This window comes from Gallus gallus, chromosome 8, assembly GCF_016699485.2.
Source record: "Gallus gallus isolate bGalGal1 chromosome 8, bGalGal1.mat.broiler.GRCg7b, whole genome shotgun sequence".
NCBI lineage: Eukaryota > Metazoa > Chordata > Aves > Galliformes > Phasianidae > Gallus > Gallus gallus.
In genome coordinates, this window is record NC_052539.1 from 4,636,705 (window position 1) to 4,657,331 (window position 20,627).

General features: G+C 39.1%; 1 protein-coding gene and 3 non-coding genes across 27 annotated transcripts in view; 2 read left to right on the plus strand and 2 right to left on the minus strand.

Moving 5' to 3' along the window:
* Positions 1-20,627, minus strand: part of DNM3 (dynamin 3) — a 166,801-nt gene that overhangs the window by 105,919 nt on the left and 40,255 nt on the right. For 15 of the 24 annotated variants that reach the window (XR_005861932.2, XR_005861933.2, XM_040704989.2 and 12 more), the window contains exons 13-15: positions 20,531-20,579; positions 18,837-18,866; positions 13,292-13,405 (exon numbers count right to left, since the gene is read on the minus strand). Coding sequence is in view for 22 of the 24 variants with exons in the window: in XM_040704989.2 (XP_040560923.1) it covers positions 13,292-13,405; positions 18,837-18,866; positions 20,531-20,579 (193 nt within the window). In the remaining 2 variants the exon portion in view is untranslated. Of the gene's footprint in view, positions 1-13,291; positions 13,406-17,617; positions 17,636-18,836; positions 18,867-20,530; positions 20,580-20,627 lie in introns of all 24 variants that reach the window. The other 9 variants (XM_040704983.2, XM_040704982.2, XM_040704991.2 and 6 more) reach the window with 3 other exon arrangements.
* Positions 3,164-3,271, plus strand: MIR199A2 (microRNA 199a-2). Its single transcript, NR_031444.1, has one exon. It is a non-coding gene; the product is annotated as a microRNA 199a-2 (primary transcript).
* On the plus strand, positions 9,027-9,136 carry MIR214 (microRNA 214). The gene has a single exon (NR_035327.2). It is a non-coding gene; the product is annotated as a microRNA 214 (primary transcript).
* Positions 9,054-9,117, minus strand: MIR214B (microRNA mir-214b). The gene has a single exon (NR_162052.1). It is a non-coding gene; the product is annotated as a microRNA mir-214b (primary transcript).

Sequence of the window (20,627 nt, forward strand, 5' to 3'; positions counted from 1 at the left end):
GCAGTCCTGCCAGTAAAAGGAAATAATCCAGCAGAAATACAGCCACTTTCTTTTTCATGGTGGTCTTCCAAGTAAGTGTCAATGAAGAAGAAAGAAGCTGGACTTTGCAAAGTCCTTAGTTTCATCAAAGTTAAAATAAAATAAAAATAATAGAAGAATATTTTAGGCTTATCGAAAGCAATTTCATCACTGGGCTGAGTTCATGGGCACGTCAGAAATGTCAGAATGATAATACACTCATGAAAAACGAAAAATTATCCTCATGTTTGGAAGGCACTCACGTTGAGCTCTGGTAGCGATTTATTACTGATAGAAACTCTCTGAGTCAAGGTTACTGCAGCCATGAAAGCGACCTGTTGCTTCAGTACTACAGCTAAGCAAAAGCCTCAGAAGTGTATCCATTTTGTCAGAAGCACTTTTAAAACCAACAGGATACCAGGGGAGCCATTCAGTAGAAGATGTGAAATATTTCAGGTATCACACGTTATCAGAATGAATCGAAATGTCTGTTTCTTTTTGGGCTTACACCATTCCAAATAGAGATCAAGTGAACAAGGAGGGGCTGGATCTAAATGCTTAACACTGACGTCTGTAACTAGCCAAGCAGAATCTATGAAGGAAAAAAGAAACATATCTAAGAGGACTGAATGGCTTTGCACTGTATTAGAAGCTCACCCTGATAAGGCTTTAGCATCCTTCTGGGCACCCGGAACAAGCCCAAACCCCTGTTCATGTACTTCATTCCTCCAGAGCTCAGCTTTTGCCAGGAAACAAGCTTAGAGGGGGAGAATTTCCAGGCCACAGTGCAATGAGCCATTCTGCTTCTATTTAACCATCTCGTGAAAAATTCACAGCAAATACTGCAGCAGTCAGCAGCAAAATTCAAAATTTCACATCCCTCAGATCCTAAGCCTGCTTGGGTCTTTAATGCACTGCCTCTTGTTTTGTTCAGGATCTCTGCAAACTGTACTGCAGGGAGTACAGTGAAGTGTCAGACCACCTCTCCTTCTCCTGGTACAAAAAGAGGATCCCTGGAACATGGTCTTTTCCTGGCAGCGCAACCATTTCTTGCTCTTCATCTCCGATGGTTCCTCACTGCAGAAAACTTGACCACTATACTTAGGGTCCCATTTACAGAGGTCTCTCACTACTCACTCTTTCCCAAATCATATTCTTCTGCCACAAGGTAAGTGCTAAACGGTTATACAGTAAGAAGGCCAGCTCCTGCAAGTGCTGTGATACGTAGACAAGGAGCTCTCTGGGCTCGTCTACAGTGCTTCCTACTTCGTTTGTATTAACAGCCTTACCTGTAAAAGCTCTCCTGCATCAGTTCACTTTCTCTTATACACTTGCCTAAGAAAGTCAAGCACTCTGCACCTTAAGCCTCCTTTTATAGCGTTTCCAAAACTCTACCTTTGCTAATTAAAAAACCTCACCACTGCTTGGATGCACATCAGCCTACCATGATCCAAATGGTGGAACTGCACGCACAATCTGAGATAGACAACATTTGGCGTGCTACCACAACAAAACAGTCTGCAGGTAACTTTTCCTTCTTGCTGGCTGGAGACTCTGAAACCACCTTCCCCGATGTTCAAGTTCATTGTATTAATGCTCTCTGAAGTTAGAGTTCTGCAACCTGCCCTGTGCGTGCCTATGGAAGCTACGGCTCTGAGAGCATCTGCCATCACCTAGGAAGAACCGCATCATGTCGAAGTTATTCAGGACAGCAGAGCTCACAGCACACATTTAGATTTATGTACGTAGTTCTTTCCGAAGCTGTTCAGGAAGTTGGTGGATATCTACCTTTCAGAACAAAGTCCCAGTGCTCGAACTTCCAGGCACAAAAAGAGCTACTGGCAACAATTTCATGAAGTGCACATTGTATACAGAGTCACCTCCAGTTCTGACTTCGGAAGAGCTTACCCCATAAGTATCCCTTTGTTTTAGGCCACAAGCTAAAGCGGGTTAAAAATTAAAAACAAAAGGTACAACACTTAGAATCAACAGCAGAACTAACAAAGCAAAAAAGAGAAGTCTACAGGAGAGAAAGGATAGATGCCTGTAGGGAGAATATCTTAAAATCTACGGTAAAGTCATACTTGGCAAAATTCAATAGATCTGGTAAACATCAAAGATAAAATTCAGCAAGATAATTCCACCAAGCACCATTAAAAGAAAAATGGGACCAGCAGGGTTACCAGTGAAAAACAATGCCAGGCCTAATAGCACTGATCTACCAGAAGCAATTTATTATGACACCAGAAATAGCTATTTTCACAGTGGATGCTTGAAATGAAAACTTTAAAGCTTCTTTAAGTCTTGAGCTATAGCAAAGTATTCAGCCAGCCAGCCAAAATAGCTGAAGGGAAATAGGAAGGCCACATGTGGAACTAATTACTCATGTAGAGGCTATGACAAAGAACATTTCTCCAGACTTTTCATGGGGGCTTCACTTTCAGGAAGTAACTCTAATTACTGTTCAAGTCTCGGCAGCCTGCACGCCGCTGACAGTTCCAAGAAAAAATGAACCTATTTGCCCTTTTCTTGGTCTGAAATGCCAAAATATAAAAGCGCAACTGGAGGCATTAAAAAGAAACAAAATAAGCATTGGCTTATTGCGGTAGATTCTCAAGCTGAATTCTTTTTATAAGTTCAGTTTTTCAGCCTGCAGAAAACAGCAAATTCTGCCTACATTAAGTCGCTCTCCGTTGGCTGCAGCAAAACTGTACATCTTGACTTTTTACAGCTTTTCCATACTGGGGCCCACTTCCTGCCCGGTTGAAGAAAAAAATCTGGCCTGAAGATGAAATGACTGCTTAACATTACACTAAAACATCTGGTACCATTTTATACACAGACCCATGTCTGAGAGCAGGCAATTCTAGCGGTCTCACCAGCGGCACAGTGCATACCCAAACCTCCCTAGGGTGACATCATCCCATATATGGACTCTCAGGCCCAGCCCTCCCCCTTTTCCTGGTCCTAAATTCATTGCCAGATCCCCAGTCTGCTGCAAATGTGCCACGTCAAGACTGGAAATCACAGCACTTCAGTGTGTTTCAGTGAGTGCTGCAGAGTGTGAGGGAGAGCCGAGCACAACCCGTGATGCAGGAAGGCAGTTTTTCCCAAAGACTAAAAGAGGATTTAAAATAAATAAATAGAAGCGTCCGGAGATCCTGCTCCGTCGCCCCAGTGTTCAGACTACCTGTTCAGGACAATGCTGTTGTACAGTAGTCTGCACATTGGTTAGACTGGGCAAGGGAAAGCAGCGACATGGACTATTGGGGACGCCAGTTGCTCTTGCCAAGGAGAAGACAGTTATTGCTCCTTTCAGATCTCATATACAGTATTTTTCTTCACAGGTTTTGCACACTAGGGAATAAGAAACGCTAAGGGACACTGTGAAAAAGGAGGACTGCAGAATAATGCGGGGAAGACATTCTGGTAAGGCCTACTTTGGAAGAACACCTGGCCTATGACCTGGCAAACCTAGGTGACTCCCCCCCCCTTCCTCCAGTCATCACTGCAAGAAAGATGGAGCTCTGATGATTTACTAAAACCTATGCAAGAAATGAGAGAGGTATACTACCTAGACGTGTACTGCTTAGAGAAGTGTACAAGAGCATAGTTGAAGTCGGTCATTTCCTTTTTTTTTTTTAATTTAAAATAAAGTTTATTTTTGCCCACAAACTAAGAAGGTAAATTTAATATATTTTTTTTACTTGTAGCAATCAGTATAAATATCTAAGGAGTATATTGTTTTCTTTTAATGCAGAAGAGGCTTGCTAGAAATATGTATTCTGAATAGCTCTTGTTATGAACTATTGATCTGAAGATCAATTTAAAAAAAATACTTTCTCTTAAAGTAATAAAGTAATATAAATGAATGCATGAATATTATTTTAAATTATTGTAAAATATATTATATCGCTGTTGGGAGAACTGTACTTTGATTTTCTATGCAACTGAAACTTCTTTGCAAGTAACCTATGCTCTGTGTACTAATGAAAACTGGGAGGGATGCCATAGGGAATATATGACTGCTCCGTGCTTGGCTTCTGCCATGTAGCATACAAAATATTTGGTTGTTCAGGAAAAATTACCTCTGAAAGTGCAGGATGTAATGGGGAAAAGTAATCCAAATCAATCAATAAATAAAACAGAACAAACAGCTTTCCACCCCATACCTGCCTGGCTATTGCTTATAAGTGATCGGCACCGATTGATTGTTGCCGCTGATGTATAGTTTGTTTTGCTGATATTTCTTCTAACATTCTAACATCTTCTAACTAAATGATAAGTTACTTTGTCCTAAATCCCACTGATAGAAATGGAATTTGTAAACGAATGCAGAAGTTTGCTTTGGTGAATTTCCAGCTGTCCTGGTAGGGGAAAAAAACCCTCAGGCTGAATGAAATCCCCACGGACAGAATAATACAAAAAGTCTGGGCTGCAATCTGATACCAGCTGAACTCTAGAGTCAGCTCCCCTAAAGTTAACACTAGTAACAAACTACTGCAACCAGGAAAAAAAAAAAAAATCCCATCTATATGGTGCTCATTATGGCCAGGAAGGCTTGCAATAGCTGTACTATAAAAAGAATTAGCAGAAATAAGCAGCCATTAGTATAATAAGCAGGCAATTATGAAGAATGCGTATTATATTCCAGACAGCCTTGATGCTGTACAATTTTTAAAAATATGTATCTTATTATTACCTTTCTCACTGCTCCTTCAGTAATCAATAGAAGTCCTATTGGGAAGACGTGGCCGTGTAGCATTAGTGTGACGGTGCCTATACTGCTTGTCTTACAGCCTGCAAAGCGACGACTAGCACTGTCATTTCCCTTACCCTCCCAAAAAAGCTTATGCATTTTGACTTAAAGAATGATTATTTCTTTTAATTGTAGATGTACTTCCAGGTTGCCCACCCTCTCTTCCCTTATTTCACCAAAGATTATCTTCAGAGTTATATTAGCGGGTTTTAATCCATTGTAGTCTGAAGGAATTTTTACTCTCGTTCTACTTTAAAGCGAAATTGCAAGCAAGCTAAATGCAGTGATTAATAGCAAAGCTGAAGAGATAGGCAGGAATTAAAGAAATGCAATGAGATTCAGGCTTCCATTAATATTTCTCAATCTCTAAGCTTGATCGCTCTTCTAGGCATAAAAAAAATCTGACAAGTTTTATGACTTTTTGTCATAGCGGTAGAAAAACGGCTTTCAAATCGCATTAAGAAACTTGCTTTGTTACACTCCCAGGGGAAACGCGATCGCTTGCAAGTATATTTTCTATCTCTTGCTTATTTGCATATCCACTTCTACTTCTTGTTTGTTTGTTTGAGAATTCTGATCTAGAAATTAAGAAGGTGGCGTTAACAGGCCGTTAGCGAAACCCCGTTAGAGATAGCTTACATCAATGTTGGCTAAATAAGCAAAGAGCATGAATACATACAGAACGAGTATTTCTCTTATCTCCAGTCTGCTATTTGCATTAATCTTTATTTTAAATGGCCTTTCTGGATTTAGGAAGCGATTCCCCTCCCATACACCCATGACTGCTCAAAGTTGCAATTTTAGCCTGCAGGGCTGAGAGCTAGGAGGCCCCTTGGCTTGGGGCTTGGGAAGGGGGGGCTGTGCACAAAGCAGCCGATACGGGAAGAAAGCCTGTATTGTTAGCAATGAATAAGGAAGTATATCTACTTCGGCTCAGCAATCAAAACATTTCCAAAGTGAATTAAGTGATTCTCTGGTTCTTCAAACAGCGCTGTTTTCGCTAGGAAAAGTTCTAGCTGATAATAATCATATAGAAAAGATTTCCAAAGCTATAAAATAGAGGTTTTAAATAGGCATGACAATAAACACAAGGCAGCCGTATACAGTTTTTTCAAGAGCAGAAAAACTCATTAATATTTGCAAAGACTAAATATATATACGTATATATATACGAGCAAGTTCCAATACGTAATAAATCACAGAGAGATCTCTGTGCTACCAGACAGATACCAAAGCTTAAATCTGTAGTAGGAGTTAAAGGATACAGCTCACGTTACCATACAATGCTCAAAACTAAGAAAAGCAAATGAAAGCTGGTGTGGGCAGTTGAAGAGGTCAGGGTTTCAATATAATGAACTTTTGACTTTACCTTTTAGTGCAACCAAAAAAAATTAAATAGGGAGGAGGAAAAATATTTCAAACTTTTTCTATCTATCTATATATATATTTATTTTTTTAAGAGGAAAAAAGAAAAGGAGAGTGGGAAGCCACTGAACTCTACAAAATTACAGAGCAAGCGAGCATCCAAGGGCAAAAAAATCACTTTAACAAATGGCATTTGACATTTTTCAGCCCTGGCTTCAAGTCGCGCGTTGCCTTCTGCATTACAGTTACCAGTACTGTGTAATGCGGCTGCATGTGCAGGAAGGACGCTGCTCTGCTCCCCATGCTCCTTGCCCCCCTCCCTGCACCATCACTGCGTGTCCACAGGCACTGCTGCAGACCACCCAAGTGCCATCGCTGGGTGCAAAACGGGACGACCCGAATAGCAAAAGACTCGCAAACAATTCCAAACTCCTAAATAGAGAGTTAAGTGATGATCATCTTGACACGAAAAGATGCTGAGCAGGCTGGAAAATGTAAAAATGTACATCTTAGGCTGGGTAGGGTTTTTTTTTTTTTTTTCCTTCTTCTTTTTCATTATTATTTTATTATTCAGATCTTATCGAGGACATAAATTAACTTCTACATGTAGAAGGCTTTGCTTCCCAAGCTGCACTTTATTTTAATAAAATCTAATTAAGGATGAGGTTAAACCTAGAAGACGACAGGAAACTGTAGAGTTTAGAATGAAACTTTCCTGACTAATGCTATTGTCCTTCTGTGCTGCATTTTATGCTGCATTGCAAAACAGTATCTAAAAATAACCGCCTTCCCTGATCACAGCTGGACAGAATATAATTCTCAATTTGATTTCCAAACTACCTATATTTAAAGCCAAATCCTTCCTATAGGTTCCTGTAAAAATAATACTGGAAATCATGCGATTTTGTTACAGGTACTCTAAAATACTCTTAAGCCCTTTCCTGACCTAATGAATGAACCAGACAGAGCACACAAACATTCAGCCCTTTTGTCAAACCAGCTAGAATCCAACTTTTAAGGAATATCTGCTTTTAAATAATAACCTAGTGGGGACAGAGCAGTACCATGAGCCGTCCCAGTGAGTCCTCTGAAGGCAAAACGAATGCGCCCCAGTTCCAACAAGTACAGCCGTTTGCTGATTGCTTGATGAATTCTCCTTGTGCACAGAAAGACCGCGCAATCTTTCATTTACAACTCCTACTTGTGACTTCTCTGATAGCTGCTAATAGGAAACCTATTAATTACAATGCATGTTTTTGTTTTTAAAGTCTTTTTTTTTTTTTACTATCTTTTGCTGATTATTTTTACCGTACAATTCTTCCAAAGATCCATAGCACAGAAACTGAGACCTAATTTTCTCCCAAACCACTGATTTATTTGACAACTCAATTCAGACATTATATATAAAACAAGCAGTTTGTTATACGTGCTTTAAAAGTACTTTGCATTTGTCACTTTATGCTTTAGAATAGCCCAGTGGGCAGGAAGGCGTGCCGTGCCATAGTAGAGCCCAGTCTTGTTTCTGGACTTCTAAGTAAAATTTTAAGCAAGCGTATTATAAAACTAAAGGGAGCATATTTAATGTCTTGGAATTGATTTACTGTGTCTAAATTAGCTATTCATGCTTTATGTTTGATTAGGTTTTTAAGATACATTGCTTCACTTTGCTAGCTTTGATGAAAATAGATATATCTTATTCACATAATTGAGGTCCTTAATTTGTATAATTCAACTTGTATATTAGTTTAAGTGTCTTTAATTTTAAGTCAAAATTATTATTATTGCTAAAATGCCACAATTCGCAGCTATTAATTTATTATTGGACTATCCACACCATCAGCCCTTTGGTAAATGCATCCCTTTTACAATCAGCTCTCAGACCAGAGCTTCAGTGCTCCTCTTCTGTATGGGATATACTTATCACTGGTTTGAAGGCTTGCTGCTTACCTATGGAGGCACTAGTGAGCAACAGGGATATAAGAACACCATTACAAAACAGAATGATTCCATCTGTATAAAAAAGGGATACAATCATTTACCTCCTACCTCTTTTATGTGCCCATGTGTTTATACTTTTTGAAACAACACCTCACCGATGGTGTAAACGTCACTGAATAATTGGATTACATTCCCTGCGTGTATTTTATATATAGTGAAGCAGCACATCTTGAGATGTAAACGACGCTACTTGCTTTTATTTTTTAATATTGATCTGAAAAACTGACCGAAGCTCAGCAAATTTGTTTTCTAGCAAATTACGGATTTTGAGAGAAAGCTAAATTGAAATAATATGTAAAGCAAAATACTGAAGAGATATAGTCGTGGTAAGGAAATAGCTCTCACATAATACCATAATTGATAGAAAATGCAACTGGTTTTCTTTCCAGCACATCCCCCTTCACTGGGGGAATGTACAAGTTGTTGTCTCCATTCGTACAGGAAGATTTTTATTTATTTTTAACATGCAAGATTATTGTACTTATCTGCTCCTAGAAAATATGTACTGTGTAAACATATCCTTTATCTTGAACTTCAGTATTTCTGTGCTTCCAAGAAGAGTCAAACCATCTGGTTACGTTACTACGCATGAGTGCAATATGCAGGCAGACTCCTGTACGAGTTGCATATAAAATAAATTACGGTTTCAACTCTTTTTTTTTTTTCTTTAGAGTGCTCCATGTGTTGAACTCGTATCTCTGATCCATGTCAGCACAATGCCAACTGATGTACTGAAATGCTTATTTTCTGAATAAAATCAAATTACGTTCTTGTCCTACAGCTCGCAATGCTTTAAAGTTTAATTCTGTTATGTGTGCTGCCCCCAACAAAGTCCCCCAAAGCGGATGGGTACAAAGCGATCCCCACCAGCGGTGATGGCTCCAAGGGACTGGCTGGACGGAGTTGTCATGTGTCTGCCTGTCTACACTTGCTGTGCAGAACATCCTCTCACCTGTACAGCAGGCACAGACAGGCAGTCACATGACAACCCAGCCTGAGTGACAGCCGGCTCTGACACCCCAGAGCATCTTCAGCAAGAGCTGCAGCCACGAGTCGCTCTGGATCTCAGATGGTCGGTCAGTAACCAAGCCGCGTCCTGCAACCCACCTAGAGTCAAACCAACAGTGCCTATAAAATACAATAAAACCCACTGCTGAAATTTTTACTGTGCTTTCTATAGTACTCTTTTCCTAGTTGTTCTCATTAACTCACTAATGACAGGTTTTATTTACGTGCAGCTCTGCGGCACCACAGTAAATGGGAGGAGAGAGTTCTCAGCCATAAAACCCGAGCAACTCACGCTCTTAGATTGCTGCTGTACAGAGCCACAAGCGTTGCTGTTAGCCATAGAAGTGCGCGCAGCTTGCTGTGTGGCAAGTTAATCCTAGAAACACACACAATGTCAGACTCCAGAGGAACTTCTCCCCTTTTTGCTCTCTTATCCCCCTCTCTTATTTTCTTATTTCCCTCACCAAATTTTACAATTGGGAATAAGCTGAAATTATAACACAGGCTGCATCTACCACTATCTATCACTGCCTTTTGCTATTAAAGGAAAAAGGAAATATTTGATTTGGAAATCAGAATAAAAAAGATTTTTCAAATTAACAAAAATTCCACGTTTTTACAAGTTCTTATCCTAGCCCCAGCATGGCATCCTTTGGTCTCCTCCGAGGCCTCTGAGTGCCTTGGAAAGAATAATAAATTAAGTTCTCTGACCATGCCCTGTAAAAATGCTGTGTTGCTTTACTGACGGTGCCCTCCTGTTTATGATAGAGCTTCTGAGCCACTGGAATGACGTTCCACGTTCCCAAAACCCGTACTGTCCCAACGCAGAAACTGCTAATTCTGAAACTTCAGATTTGCAGGCTGGCTATTAAGTGAACCTTAGCACCAAATGTTACAGCTTTTTGTGTCAGTGAAAGCAGTAACAACTGAGAGCTGAAATGTTTAGATTTCAAATATATATATATATGTGTATATATATACACACATATATATTCGTAGGAGATGCGTCTTGCAATGCTTCAGCTAGTATTACATAGAGTACTTCACTAAAGAAAACTGTATTTGTGAGCTATATGAATGTGCTAATTTTGCACTTATTTACAACAGTCCCAAAGCAGTACACAACATTTTCCACGCTTAATCTTAAGCTCATGGAAAAGCACAAAGTCGCAGTCATGCAACAAGTTTATGAACACAAGCAACTGTATGCAGGGCCAGAAACTAATTCAGATGAGTGTACACATACCTAATAGCATAACCACTGTACCCATGCTGATCCATAACTATAAGACTGAAACGTACTCTTAGGCACTGATTCTCATCTCATCTAGCACTAAAATTCCCTTGCAGGTTTGAATGGCAGCAAAACCACATCAATAAGGAGCAAAAGGAACTATTGCCCCCCCACCCCCTTTTTTTTTTTTCCCACAATATTGATACCATGCAACAAATTTTGAAATGCTTTACTTCAAAAAGCATTCCACCGTACTCTCTGCTCCAAAAGCCACAACTTACAAGTAGAAGAAATAATTTGCATCCTCCTAATGGCACTAGCAAGCAATTACTTGTGTTCAGAGAGTGATTTTCATCTCCGAGTAAATTCCAGACTATACAGAACAGGCTCAGCTTACACCAGAGGGGGTACACAGCCCCAGAGGTCCCAGCAAACGCTGTGGCTTTGTGCAGCACATTGTCAGAGCTCTCTGGTGCACAGAAGCCACAGCCGTCCTCGCTCAGGGGTAGAGGCACAGGGGAATGAACTCATTGCTGTGGCTGGCTTGGGAGAACAAAGGGGAGAGCAGAGCTGCTGCATCTCCCCCGGTCGCGAGGAGATGTTCCCACTGCCAGGGAGGAGCCCCAGCAGGGACATGGGGGACCTGAACTCCGGGTGACCTCCCAAAACGCACACCCGTGCAGCGCCAGGCACAGGGCAGACACGTAAACATGAGTATCACTTCACACGTCGCTGAGCACCACATATCTGCCTGGGGTGGAGGCACAGCAGCATGCAGCCTTTTCTATAATGATCCAAGAACAGGATGTGACAACTACCAAACAGAGCTGAAAGTGAGGAGAACGTTTTAAGGACACCAAATATTACACAAATTGGAATTCAGCCAGGAGAGCAAATATTTGCTGCTTTATTTTCAGAAGCCAGAAGTCTCGTTTCTGAAACAAGCCCCCGGCCTGCTGATTAACCAAATGGTCAAGCTGTGGCTTTGACCGTTTTCACAGAGCGTCTAAAACAGACCTCACTAATTTTTGAGTCCTAATGGGAAAGGCTCTGAAATAAAAGAAATCCAACACGACTCTGTGAACTATTCCGCAGAACAGAATACTCAAATTATACAGCAAACTTGTACTTAACAGGGAACTTCTTCCACTGGCAAAATGTGGAATACTGAGCAGTTAATGGGCTACCCAGGGAGGTGGTGGAGTCACCGCCCCTGGGGCTGTTCAAGAGACATCTAGATGTTGTACTGAGGGACGTGGTTTAGTGGGAAATATTGGTGATAGGTGGATGGTTGGGCTGGATGATCTTGGAAATCTTTTCCAGCCTTGGTGATTCTACGATTCTGTTGTCTTCTTACTATCTATCATAAGAGATTCCTGAGTGATCTCCCATATCAGTCTGAATGAACTCCACATATTTCCATGACCCTCAAACACACCTGGTTGGCAATTAAGAAACCTTAAAGAAATAAAATACACGTATGGAAATCAGATAGTGGCCAATTCTCTCCACATACTGTTTTGAGATTCCCAAGTGTAGCACACTACAAAAACAAACCAGTTATTTTCAAGTTGCATAGCAGAGGGCGTTCCATAAATATTTTGAGGAATTTTTATGTTTCCCACTAAAAAAAGATAAGACTCAAAAAACAACATCGAAACTACCACAGAAGTTGCCACATCACATCTTAGATGCTTCTCCAAGTGCTTGAGATGGAAAATAGAAGGGATGTAGATTTCAGCACATCACTTACCTGTAATCAGTTATCTGTACCTAGACACAGACAGTAAGTTCTTCCAGGCAGATCAGAAACACAGACAACTTTTCACACTCATAAAGGCAACTTACTTTTTTTTTTTTTTAATTATGTCACAATTAATTATATTTTAATGATCATGGAATTAAATTCCCTGTTTTCACATAGCACATCTCTGACTGAAAATCTAATCCTTCTTTTGTTGAGGTGGGTAATTCAATATTTTCAAAATTATGTAGAATAAGATGTAAAGATTGAGAGCTGTTTTAGAGCTCATTAAAACTCTCTACCTGTGCCCAATTTTCCAATGGTAATTGGGAAAAAAAAAAAGATAGTGTACAGAATAATCCCATTTAAACCTTTAAAAGTTAACAACAGAACTGATTTTGAGTTTTGGATAGAGAATATTATTACTAACATTGCTGGGGGAAAAAAAAAAAAGCCTAAGCAGAACAGAAAAGCAAAAAATTGGTTCCCAAAGTTGCCTAACAACATATTCATATTCAATTTAGTAAGGAACGCGGACATCGTGTTTATCACAGAACTACTTTTTCCAGTTCTCTTATTATCCACCTCAGACTTAATGATTAGCAGCAACATTTCTTAACAAGGTGCCTTTTCTGATTTTCCAGTGGCAAATGTGAAGACCCATTGCATTTGGCTACAGAACACCACAGCCAGGCTTTGTAGCCTCTCAGAACATGAGGCCACACAACAATTGTTATCACGAAACCAACTGCTGTAGTTACTTCTAGGAGTAACTGTACCTAAACAATGTATGATCAACTTACAGTAGGCATATAAGAGCAGCCCAAACAAACACAGAAAAATAAACAGACCACTCCGAAATAGGCTTTTTCTTTTTTAGATCTCTCTGTGAAGCCACAGGAAGAGAAGTTTAAAAAGTAAATAAATGAATAAAAGCAAAACAAAATAAACCCACCACAACACTCTGTATTTGTCACCAACATTTTGATAGAAGTCTTAGAGGGTCAGCATTCTTCATAAATCAGGAACACGAATTTAAAACAACTCAGGTGAAACCTTAAATCATTCTTTCAGGTCAGTACATGTTAATTTCATATTTGAAGCTGATTTCAGAAGACTGAATGAATACCGTTTTTCTAGTAGACGCCATTTTTTCATTTCTTACCTCGTCATCTTTATACCAGGACAGGCTTTCTGCAGTTAGAACGAACCAGTATTCTTTGGATCCTCCTTTCATGATGCCAATATTGTTGATGGTCAGCCAGCCCTTCCGGATGACCTGTGCAGAGGTGCAGTCAGGCACAAGTTAAGTTATTAAGTTATTATTCATTTAACATAATTCTGTTGCTGCATTCATACTTCTAAATGAAGAACTGTTAAATAAAACAAGAACAAATATATATTTTTTTGAGCCCAGTAAATTCAAAACTGTGTTTTTCAGGTTCCTGACATTCAGTCAAAAAGATGGAGAAAGAAGCCTAAAGATTATTATGTTGTATTTACAGCAAGTAGGAAAGAACTCAGGATAATGCAAACTTTTATTTCTTTGCTGCATGACAGCACAGAGTAGAAGTGCATTAAACTTTACACAAAACTATACTGACAGTTCTAGTGTAGTTTTTAAGATCATTTGTGAGCATGGAGGCTAGGAACAGCACCTTCTTTCTGGAGAAGCAGACAGCTTCTGGCGTGCAAGGGGAACATTCAGAAGCTGAAAGATTTTTCTGCAGTTCAGAGTCCTCTTTCTTCAAAATTAAATAGAATGTGATAAGGACAGGAATATGAGAGCTGTTCTCCTCTCATAAGGTAAAAGAGGAAATGAAAAAAGAAAACTAACCAGGCAAAAATGGTGATTGAAGAAAGGCAGAACTTGGAGGAAACAGATAAGACTCAAAGACAGAAGAACAGAGGGGAAAGCATACCTATAAGTACTAAGGCCAAGAGGCCATCTTATACAGCGGAAGAGGGACAAAAGGAAACTTAAGAGGAATGAGAACTCAGCGATGAATCAGAAGAGAGACTAGCCATGAGAACTACTTTATGGATCAGACAGATGGAAACTTTGAATTTTATTGGAACGTCTATTTTCTTCTGTTACATACATGAATAAATAAATGTTCCCTACTATTGTACTTGGAATAAGCAAATAGAACTCAGCCCTTCTCATAGATACTGGCAACCTCAGACCATCCTGTTCTTCCCGACAGAAAACCCTTTCCTTGCCTACGAGACACTGAGATGGAAAAAAAAAATAAAAATGCTCAGACAAGTCCTCCAGAATTCCTTCAGCAACTCCCACAAGTGTGGGTTTGTGTGATCAAACCTAAGGTTCCTCCTGCTCTACAGGAAGTGCAAGAATGCAACATTCCTCTCATAGAACTTAAAAAGACTGATATCAACAGACAGTCCAAGACAAGCATTCAGTGTCGATCACCTACATTTTGACATTCATCATCATGATAATTGGAAAAAAATCATCATTAAGACAGACTTTGCAGAATGTTAAGACAGTCAGTTTTTCCTCAATTCGATAAGAACAAATTTGCAATAGAGGTCTCAGCACAGACTTAACTAAGGTTTTAAGATTTAACCTATACAAGGCATTCAAGAAGTAATGAAGCTTTTAATACTTCCTTCCTAATATAAAGACTGTGTCAATAGCTCCAGAAGACCCCTTTGCTCCTGTCCAACACACTTCACCATCACTGAGTGTGGACAGAAACAAGCTGACTTGTTAATACAGACATTGGGCACTGCCTTGTAAACAAAAGAATTTGACAGTTATTTCCTCAAGAATCCTGTGTGCTGAGGATTAGGCACACAACATGGCACGAAGAGCAGGGCACCAGGCTATAGCAGTACCCTGGGCACATGTTTATCACATGCAAATTGCTAGAACAGTTTTATATATAACCCACTTGAAAAACAGGGTACTGCCTTCTGGTCTGTACAGCAGAATATAATTACAGAAAATCCTTGAAAGCAGTTTCAGGGTACATCATGGCAGATAATATGATCTTGGTGCACTATACTAGCCAAAAAGCAACAGTGGAACCTCATGTTCTTTTCACCGAATTATTCACATTTCTCATACACTTTTTTTTTTTTTCTGTTTCTTTTTTAAACAAGAAACAGCTACACTTTCAAAATACTCAGTATCAATGCTGGGGTCAGGGGAGAGGGAGGTGTGAAATCAAGGTGTAAATGTAAAACAAAGTAAGCTTAAGCAACACAGTTTTAATTTCCAGAAGAGCTGGATTACACCTTACACTGCAGCCAATTTCTCTAAAGATAAGCCAAGCTGTATTTTAGAGATGTCCTTCCATGGACAATCAGCAGCAAAGACTTTTAAAGAGATCTTTGAAGTTAAGAACTCTGAGTCTTTTCTGTTTATTTGTTTTCAGTCACGTTAGCTATTTTGTACAGTACAACTACTCAGCATGGAAAATGAAAGTTGTGTTTCTCATTGTTTCCACAGTTCATCTTCTGGTTGGTTGGGATTTAGGAGATCCGCTTCAATATTCTGTGTTGATTTCTAAATGTCACTCTGCACAAACCGGATAGTCATGACATGATTTATGAGCCTCAGGAAGGTGAAAAATGTGAGTACTGCCAGAAGCTAGCAAAGACAATATTCTGACCGGTAGTCAGACTCCATGTACAGGATGAACAAGAGATGACACAGTTCCTTCCTTCAGGGTCCTGATATCTAATCTGGGTGTCTGAAAGATGAAGCTTGGAGGGTACAAATGCACTCGAACAAGCCAGAAGGAAGTTGTTTTCTGACAGCTCTGCCGCACAAAATCCAAACCATGTCTGTGCTTCTATGCCACCATTTCAGGGCTAAACAGGAAAGCAGGATTTTACACACTAAGTGCTTTTTAGGGACTGCTGTTTGACTTGCTCATTCCATTAAATCAAAAAAGATATTTGTGAAAGAAATACTTAAGAGACTCAGTAAGCATTCCTCTTCTTTTAAAGAAGCATTTGAAAGATGATTTAAAGCAGAACAAGGAAAAATGGCTGGGCAGACAAAATACAAGTGTGAAAATCATGAGACTGCCTACCTGAGCAACCATCCAACACAGCATTTTGTTGGATTAACATAGCCCTCTACAGAAGTTAAGTAATGTAACTCCACTGAAATACCACTGAACACAAAACACCAGTCCCAACACAGCTCCACTGCATCTCGTAATTGCTGTGACACAGCATGCATTGCCAAGTAACGGGCATGCTGAGGGAAAAAACAACCTGCAGGAAATACTGAGGCATCCTTACAAGCTATTGGTCCTTTGGGTTCAGCTATGAAGATTCTTGCGCTACAATTAGTACTGCTATACTAAAGGAGTATTTTGTTGTAATTTGCTAAATTACAGAATATAAACTGATCACGTTGTGCATTTTCTCTGTGTTCAGCATCAGAACACATCTTGAAATGTCATCGTTTCCCTGGGATCACTGCACAATATACCACATTGCTTTCAGATGAAAAAAAAATGGCAGTGACCAAGTCCACACCTCTAATTTAAAGAAAACTATATAGTGTCTACTAACACTTGGCAGTAGAAAACTGAAATATGCTTCCAAACATCATTCTTCAAACACTGAGGTGATTAAATCAATCATGACAAAATGATAATCTAAAAATAAGTATCAGTAAGCACCATTTAGAACAGCAATACGACCCTCCTCCCAATAAGGTGAAAATTCAGCAGCAGGTTAGCATTATGCTACTGTTCCTGAGCTCCACTTCTAGAATCTCTCCCATGAACAGTGGCATGTCTTAACAGAACTGCTTTGTCAGGACTTTTTGTGACCACCTCACTGAGTGTGGCACACGTTTCCATTTCCATCCAGTTGCTGTAAAAAAAGATCTGTAAATATGCTTCTTCCTGGGTCATTCAAGGTAACATGATTCAAGGGCATCTGAAGACAAGACTATGTTAATGAAACATGATTAATTAAAAAAAAAAAAAAGAAGAAAAGGAAAAGGAAAAAAAGATACTGCTAGTGAAAAAAGCTACTTATTAGCACAATAGCTGAGGCCAGCTGGTAGGGTCTGAATGCTACTCGCGTCCAGAGAAAGTGAATCAGATTCTGGGTGTCTCGTTGGAAAAGAGGTGGGTCAAACAAAACCTTTATACCCAAACCTCTGAGTCACTGACACTGACGTTAATCTCCTCCGATTACAACTTGGAGAACGGCAGCAGAAACAGAAAACAGGATTTTTATATAAGTGAAATTTAATCCTCTATAATTTGAGCCATTTGCATTCTCACACACAGTGATATTGACTGGGCACATTGATCACGATACCCTCATCTTCTGAAGTTCATCCGGAAGGGAAGTTTTAAACAAAACCAAATCTCAACATACATAATACAGCAGCTAAGCACAGACCAGCCCCCAGGATCCGGATCTTGTTAGTGTGTTGTGTAAAACCAAGCACTGTATTGATTATTTCAAGCAAATTAGAAGACAAACTAACCTGTGGCTTAAAAAGAAACTTTGTGGAGTCAGGTCAAAACCTCAGGCGGTAGCAAGGAAAAGAAAAAACAAGAGAGGCCAAAGATTGAGCATGAGAGGATAAATTAGTAGCAGGGGAAAAGGAGCAAAAACATGTTAAGAGGAATTGGCATTGCATTTTTTTCCTAAAATACAACATTGCCCAACATATTTGTGAGAGGCATCAAGATGGTCAATAGATGTTTCCATCGTACCCGTTCAAAGCATATCACAAAAAAGAAAAGCAACGTGATTGCAAATAAGCACTCCAAAAACTCAGGAAATCTGAATGATCTCGATCTCCTGACAGATTCCATTCTGCTTCCATTAGGATCAGAGCTGCTCAGCCCTTTTTTTTTTTTTCTTTACTCAACATAGCATTTCAAACACGGCTGAATACAATGTAAAGATATGGCACCAAACTGGAAAACTGTGTATGTTTTCATCATAGATATTATCACATAATGCACACGGTAGAAATTTACTTCTTACTCCTAACCATCACCAAACCAGAAGTACCTTGTTATAAAAATCCCTGCTCTTTAGACAATTAATTCTAATTAGTAATATTAAACGCATTCACATTTTTATTTATTCATGAGATGGAAGGATTAGAAAGGAATCTGTCCATGATATACTGATCCTCCTGGAGCTTTGAGAAGAATACTAAAAAGGCTTTAGATATTTCTACTTTTTCCACTGGAGGTAATTCCTTTGTATAAACAAACAAAATGCCAGTAACAGTACCTGTAGCCATAAACAGCATGTTCATTTCCACAATAGCTAAACTTTTTTTGATTACCAAAAACTATTATTCACCCATCCTTTAAAAAATAAAATTGAAAAGGTTTACTATAAGTAGAGGCACTCACATAAGATAAATACTGCTTTCCAATTATATAATAAACATCAATTAGTTGTTTTAGTTTGAGAAACTTGGTAAGCTATAAAAATATTAATTTTATTCAAAGTTTTCTATAACATTTTGAGTTATGCTAGGTTCATACTTGTAACAGCACGTTAGTAGCAGCTAAGTGATGAACTGCAATTATACTTTGTTGAGGAAGGGTTACAAACAAAAAGCTTAAAATTAAGTATTTTAGTAGCGAGTATTAAAAAAACTCAATGAGTTAGAGACAAACTTTTCTTCTGAGAAGCTAAATGAAAAAGCAACAATAAAGCTTACAGAACTTAGCTCGTACAATTTGCCTTGAAGGCGGTAGATTGGTTCCCTGAAATAGCAAATTGCAAAAATGAAGTTTTATTGCAGAAACATTTCTCATTCTTTTCAACTCCAAACAATTAACTTACAAACATCTGTTTATTACCTTTAAAATAAAAGGTTAAGCAAAGCCCTTTATACCAATAAGTAATTGAGTTGGAACATACAATTTAGAACTCCCAGCATCATCTCCACTTCTTTAGAGAGAGAACATTCACTTAATTAAAAAATCATTTGTTTCATCTGTGTATTTTTGAAGAGTCAGATAACTGGCTGATTTTCCTTTTATGGGACACTCCGAAGTGATGACAGTTGTTGTGTTTGACACATGTTCCGGCACAGCTAGATAAAGAGGAAATCTCTCCTCAGAGGGGAGAGGCAAGTCTTTGAAGCTTTTTCAGTGTTTAGACCTTTCAACTTTTTTCATTTTAGTCCAAACCATATATTACATCAAAAATGTCACTCATGCCGCTCGGGCTCTGGGGGAGCACCACATTCAAGAAGTTAATGGAGTTATTTCAACCAACGTCTTAATAAAATAACTTCCAATTTCTTGGTGTGAGAAAGAGATTGGCTTTCCATCTCCAAAAAGACAACTGAGTCTTCAAAAAAAAAAAACAAAAACCAATCCTATAACCTCTTATTTATGACAGCACAGTGAGAGACTTTCTGAAATCTCAGGTTTAGCACTCGAGGGATCTATACTCAGTGGTCACATTCGAGAACTTCAGCCTTCCACCTTTGACCACATTGCTCACGAAACCATCAGGAAGACATTCAATGTGGGTAATTATTTATAAACAAGCTGATTGGTTTTTTTTAGTAGAATTTTCAGAAACCCATTGAAGCGTGTACTGTTTCCACGATACTTTTTTTTCCTCCCTGTTCAAGACTTTGCAAAACCCTCAAAGCAAGCAGAAATCCTCAGCAGCATTTTCATCATTTTAATTTCACATTAAACTAGGAGCGATCCTGTGAAGCACCAAGCATCCCTGGCCCACACAAAAGCACAGAAGCAAAGCTCAGCAGCACTTTGCACCTTGCAGAATCAATTCCATATCGTTATGGGATAAAAACAAACAGCCAACTGATTTTATTAACGAATCTCAGTGAAAATGCTACTTTAACTGAGATCAGCACTTATTCTTTGTTTAGGTCAAGAGAAAATGATGGTACACAGTCAACATCTTCAAGAAGTTAACTGAAAATTTTCAACAGAGGCAAAGGCAAATGTGTTTTTGCTTGCTGAATTGCCCCTTTGCTGCTATTAAGCTGTGAGCACATGAGAACAAGAAAAAAGAACTGTATGACAAAGCACACACAAGCAAGTACTCACCAGTGTTTTGGATTCTGAAATTCACAAGTTTGCAGTTAATGGAAAAATGCATTTGTGTGTAACATGAAAGACTCAATGCATTAAATGACATACGAGGGGAGGCACTAACCAGAAGAGCAAGCAGTAGCAGATTTTTAAACAATTAACAGTGGTAACGATGAAATTCAGGTGGCTCTGAAAACTTCAGTAAAACAAGGAGATGATGATGCATTTTATGTGTTTCATGCAGAAATGGCAAATTATACATTCCACAAAAAAAAAAAAAGTGCAGCCAAGTACACCAGACAGCTTGGATTAACTTGCACATGCCATTATCCATTCTCTGTTAAGGTGCCTACCTGATTTCCCACTGCACTTTTGTTAACCTGACTGCTTCTTTGTTGGGCACTAAGGAAAGCAGAGGAAAAAAATTATACTGAAGAAACTCAAAAACTA